Source organism: Triticum urartu, chromosome 2A (assembly GCF_056163025.1).
Source record: "Triticum urartu cultivar PI428250 chromosome 2A, HENAU_Tu73, whole genome shotgun sequence".
NCBI lineage: Eukaryota > Viridiplantae > Streptophyta > Magnoliopsida > Poales > Poaceae > Triticum > Triticum urartu.
This window is the reverse complement of record NC_141874.1, coordinates 162656197-162661983: the sequence shown is the minus strand read 5'-3', so window position 1 is coordinate 162661983 and position 5787 is coordinate 162656197. Positions and strand designations below refer to the sequence as shown.

The window sequence follows — 5787 nt, the reverse complement described above, 5'->3', positions numbered from 1 at the left end:
GGTATATATAGACTATAGAGATCGTCAGCAAACACCCGAAAAAAAACACAGAGAGTTCGTCAGCAACGAGAGCAGATAAGGGCGCGGGCGAGCGAGGAAGTGAGTGAGTGCAACAGTATTAAGTACGTAGTAGGTACTAGTACCCCGGAAAAAAAAGTACGTAGTGGTAGTACTTGGCTGCACCATACGTTTGCATCTCCCCCGCCGGGCGGCCTGGCTCGGAAAGCAACTAGCCGGCTAGCCGGAGCCCCACCGGCGCTTGCCGCTGGGCACCTTTGCCACCTATATATATTACTCCGAGGTCTCTCCCTCGAGACACGCACTCCCCTTCCTTACTTAACATCAAATAGTGCCTTGCGGTGGTCCTCCTCTCGATCCAGTTCCTCACCACACCAACACAACACAACCCACCGGGCCTCCCCTCTAACCTCCCCACCACCCCCCCTTCTCTCCCCTCCTCAGCTCCCAACAGCAAGCATGGACAAGCAGCAGGTCTTTGGTTCCTCCTACGTGGACATGCCTTTCTTCGCGGCCAATGGTACGTACGACGCCGCGCGCGGCCGCTGTTTCTTTGCGCATGCGATGATGCGGCTTCTGTAGCTTCAGTTTCACCGGCCAGGAGCCCAGGACACGCATGTGATGCCCTTTTTTCGGTTCCGTGTGTGTAGGTGCAGCCACGGCACAGGGGGAGAGCCGGCCGAGGGCGCGGCGCAGGAGGCGGAGGGCGGCGAGGTGCGGCGGAGGGGACGGTGACGGCGGGGACATGGACGGAGGAGGGGATCCCAAGAAGCGGCGGCTGACCGACGAGCAGGTGCACGGTCTGGAGCTGAGCTTCCGGGAGGAGCGCAAGCTGGAGACCGGCCGAAAGGTTCATCTCGCTGCCGAGCTCGGGCTCGATCCCAAGCAAGTCGCCGTGTGGTTCCAGAACCGACGGGCGCGACACAAGAGCAAGCTTATGGAGGAGGAGTTCTCCAAGCTCAAGCACGCCCACGACGCGGCCATCCTCCACAAATGCCATCTCGAGAACGAGGTATGCTTGCTCGCACACACCCACACTGGCATACATATGGCGCCGTACATCATAAATTCCTCTCCGTTCTTGCACAAGCTGACTGACGCACATATGGCCAGTTGCTGAGGCTGAAGGAGAGGCTGGGAGCGACCGAGGAGGAGGTGCGGCGCCTCAGGTCGGCAGCTGGGAGCCACGGAGCATCCGGCAACGGCGGAGACGCCGCTGACGCCGTTGGCGCGTGCGACGGGAGCCCGAGCTCGTCCTTCTCGACGGGAACCTGCCAGCAGCATCCGGGTTTCAGCGGCGCAGGCCAGCTGGGGCCGGACGATGAGCTGATGATGTGCGTCCCCGAGTATGGTGGCTACGCCGATAGCAGCGTGGTCGAGTGGTTTAGCCTCTATGGGCTAATTTGAAATTGAGACGAGCTGGGTATCAACTGGATGCAGATCGATTACTATTCTAGTTAGCCATAGTGTTAATTAAGCTGGGGTGATCTCTAGGGCGTGCCTGTTTAATTATGTAGATAGTGTTGATTAATGGCAAAGCTTGCAAGCTAGCAAGTGTAGTACTACTGGTAGCTCTCTTGAAGTTCAGAGATGATGTGTGTTATCATTTGATATATATTTTACTTCAGCAGTAAATAGTCTTCTCGCGGGGAGGCACTGTGTATGTGCTAGTTGGCAATCATCTTAAGTAGGAGTTTGCTGCTGCATAGCTCTAAATATTGATGATGTTGATGTTGGTGGTGACTGCTGAGTACAGTATACAATTTCGATCTGTCCAGTAATAACAAATTAAAATGATGATTAATCGCTGGTTTTGGTAAAAATGAATGTAAATTTCGAAAGGATGACACTTTTCATGGCCACTGCGCTCTTATTACAAACTTTTGTATGTTAGCCCTTGTGCCCTAATATAACTTTGTAAAGCATGAACTTTGTTTATATCAGTTCATTTCTTCATGGCTACATATGGCCATTTCGCTCCTGTGTACTTATATATATACTGCTCCAACTTCATCTTTGGTAAAGTTATGAAGTCCGAACTACAGAGCACATGGAGTAACTTCAACAAATTTAATTGTAAGAACTGGTCGCAAAATATGTGAAAGTCACATTGTTAGGACTTTAGACCTAGACGGAGAATATTATGCAGCAGCTGTCATAAAATACTCCTCTAACCTATGATTAAATGAATAATTTTGCATCATAAATAGCTCTCATATATAATACTCCCCCATCCAAAATAAGTATCATGGTTTCAGTTCAAATTTTGGATCAGAGGGAGTACAAGAATAGAACGTACTCTCAGACATGTGGCACCAAAATAGAATGTAATTAAGTTGCATCTTGCTGAATTTGAAAATTTTGTGCATCAAATTCTTAGTAATAAATGATGCGATCGAATTTCAATATTAATTTGATAAGAGTTTATGGTGATGCAGGACTTGATGCACATTTTAGGGGAAAATCGGGCCAAAGGCTTGAATGGTCCACTTTCATCATGGTTTCGACTATGATCCTCCACTTGTGCTAATTTACCACTCCCTCCGTCCCTTAATGGTTGTAATACCATCTTATATTACGGAACTGAGGGAGTACTTCAAGAAAGCTTCTTGCTGATGGGCGCCTCAAACTCTCCATTGGCAGGTGCGGCACTAGTCAGTACGTAACATATTATCCGTGCTGTGTTCAATAGAAATCATGTAGCCCTAACGGGCAGGCCATGGCTACCTGTCAGTGGCAAGCCTCACAAGTGACGAGCACCTAGTGCAAGCTCGTCACCGAATGGTTAGCTATAAGTGTTGAGATTTTATTTCTTTAGAGATGAATGCATTGCGCAACCTATAGGTCATTTTCGACCACACAACATTTCATTCAGAATAGTTGCATTACACAAATGAACATTGCAACATATTTAGTTGATTAGTACTCTCTGCGTTCACTATTATAAAATGATTTGAATATTTCAATATGAACTACATACGGACTGAAATGTTTGAACAAACACACTAAAATACATCCACACTATAGGTCTCGTGGTCGTTGTTTTGAGAAAAAGAGGCAATGGCAATGTGGAGGCATCGACAAGGAGAAGAAAGTAGCAGGTGGAGTTCTACGCTACGGTGCATCGACTGTAAATTAAAATTTTCCTACGCGCAAATCAACCAGAAACATGCTATGGAAGATGGATCATGGATCGTTACCACTAGACGTGCAGTGCCGTGCAGCGGAAGAAGAGTTGGGGCAGCGCGTCCACTGGGTTCGTCTCCTCCTTGTCCGATCTCCCTCAAACAACTGGTCGTCGGATCCCATGTACTCGTTCGCCGAAGCGGCGGGCCTTTAACGGTATTCGCGCGTGTAGGAGGAACACCGTGCGGCGGACTACTAGGTCTGATCATGCAGTCGGCAGCGAGTGGAGGTGGCTATTCTCAACACATGCAAAACCTAGTAACAACGCTGAAACGATCAACCGAATGAGTGTGCCGCACCTCCACTATATATAGGCATTCATCGTGGGCTCAAAACTTAGGCCTCGCACGAGCCCTAAAGCCCAAAGTCTGTTCGGCTTGGATCCGAGTCCGAGTAGGATCTCATCTGACTCATGGAGTCGGATCCGGCCTCGCAGGTTCCTTCCCTTAAGCGGACGACCAATTAGGTTCAAGTCGGTTTGGTTGTAGGTCGGATCCCCTCCGACCTTCTCGGCTGATAGCGACCTCTAGCAAGACGTGCCAATCACCAATGAAGCCGGTTGGCGAACCTGTACAACATGTCACACTTTTATTCCCTTTGCCACATAATATATGTTGTTGGGATCAAGGCGAGTTTGTCATACTTGTGGTAGCCCGACCTCTTTTCTCGTTCCAATGATGCCGACAACAAAACGGATTATCTCATAATCGTTTTCGCATGGCCATACTTATCTTTGTCGGATCACACGAGGGTCCCAGAGTATATCTCTTCCGATGAGGGGCAAATTCCATTTTGCTCGACCATGTCTCGCGGCATGGGTCTGGACAAGTCCGAAACCTACTTTTGTAATTACCCAGTGTAACATCCCAAATTTTCAATTTGGAATGTTATACAATAGATTATCATTGCATATCATATTTATTTGCATTTTGGGTTGATCCTAGAAATTCTACACAACTCAAGGACCCTCGGAGAGAGTTGGGGATTTCGTTATTTTCATATTTGAGTTTTCTCAAATTTTGAAAATATGATCATTTGATTTTATTTATTTTATCTTCAATTATTTCTATTATAAAAATATGATAGAGGGAATAAAATGACTTTCCCAAAATAAAGAAATATTGAGGATTTAATCAAATAATCAAATAAGATTTTATTTTGGTTTTAGTTGCTTTTTTTTAATTTAGGAAAAATGCGCATTTTTCGAAATTGCATTTAGGCCCAAATAAATGTTCATCCTGTGCGGCTTGATTTTAGAAGCCGGGGAAAATTTATTTCGAAATTTTTGGAGTCCGTTTAGTATTTCTTTTGTTTTTTCTCTGAGCGTAATTATTTTAAAAAAAGTCCGAACCGACCTCCGGGCCGTGTTTGGCCCGGACTCCTCGGGAGGGGGGGGGGCTTTATATAGCGCGCCACCCGGGCTGAAGCCGCCCAAGCCGCCGCCCCCAAACCCTAGCCCGAGCCGCTCGCCACCCCAGCCGCCGCCCCGCCGCCGACGAGGTCGACTCCGCCGCCGTCGCCGGTTTTTTTAGAAGACTGTTGGTTTTCACTGGTTATTTTCAGTTTTATGTAGATCGTTTTTTTCCGGTTTAGTTTAATTAGCGAGCGTTCGCTCGTTCGTTCATTTTAACGAACGTGTTCATCGTTTAGATCCACATAACGAACGTTCGTTCGTTAATCTGTTCGTCGTTTTTCTTTTTCTCGGATTTATTCCGCGATTTTTCTGATCGCGATTTCTGATCCGATTTTCGTTCTAGTATGACTTTTCGCTCCTTTATCGGAATCAGGCGATTCAAGCGCCTGGAGTTTCGTCTCGAAACTCTATTTCCGTTTAACCAACTCAAACAAGTTTTTGCCTCTGTAAAAATTTGACCTAGATCCAGAATAGTAAACGAAGTCTGTTTCTTTCGCCGTTTGTCTTTCGTTGTTTAGTTCGATTTGATTCTTTTTGCCAACCGGAGTTCTTAAGTTGAATTTTCTGGTTAGATCTCTTATTTGAGTTTTACCTGTGCATTAGTTGAGTACTTATTGTATGCTTGTTTGTTTGCGATAGAGTACCCGGAGTGCGCCGCTTGCTACTTCGAATCGCTAGGTTTTGCGGATCATCAGCAAGACAAGTAACACTTTGATCATACTTCCTATTACCCAGTTTTTATTGCATTAGATAAATCCTCACACATTGCATGATTAGGATCTAATTAAATTGTGGGTCTGGGAATTAGATGAGGTAGTACCTATTACTTGTTATTGAAAGTGCGTTATATCGACTAGAGGGGGGGTGAATAGGCGATTTTTATGAAAGTCTTCAAAACGTGGAAGTTATGAAGACAAACGATAGAAATAAACCTATTACCATGCAGCGAAAGGTAGACTACACTAGGCAGGCCATAGTCAAGTATTCAATAAAGTGAAAGCACAATGACTTAATATCAGCAATGTAGTAAGGATCAGGTAGGAAGATATTATGAAGCCATACAGAACATGCAGTCACTCAGTGAAGACAAAAGATAGTGCAAACATACAATGACTTCACAAGGAGCAACAGTAAGTAAAGGGAAGGGAAGATGAAACCTGTGACTCGTT

The 5787-nt window shown here is 46.1% G+C and overlaps 1 protein-coding gene across 1 annotated transcript; it reads left to right on the top strand.

The window, feature by feature from the left end:
* The first annotated feature begins 224 nt into the window (after positions 1-224).
* On the top strand, positions 225-1653 carry LOC125541316 (homeobox-leucine zipper protein HOX14). The gene is made up of 3 exons (XM_048704760.2): positions 225-538; positions 669-1030; positions 1132-1653. The coding sequence occupies exons 1-3, from the start codon at positions 478-480 to the stop codon at positions 1423-1425; spliced, it is 717 nt and encodes a 238-aa protein (XP_048560717.1). The 5' UTR covers positions 225-477; the 3' UTR covers positions 1426-1653.
* Positions 1654-5787: the final 4134 nt, after the last annotated feature.

Coding starts and splice junctions, on each gene's coding strand:
- LOC125541316 (XM_048704760.2), top strand. CDS start 478: ATGGACAAGCAGCAGGTCTTTGGTTCCTCCTACGTGGACATGCCTTTC. Junction 539..668: donor GCCTTTCTTCGCGGCCAATG/GTACGTACGACG, acceptor CCGTGTGTGTAG/GTGCAGCCACGGCACAGGGG. Junction 1,031..1,131: donor AATGCCATCTCGAGAACGAG/GTATGCTTGCTC, acceptor ACATATGGCCAG/TTGCTGAGGCTGAAGGAGAG.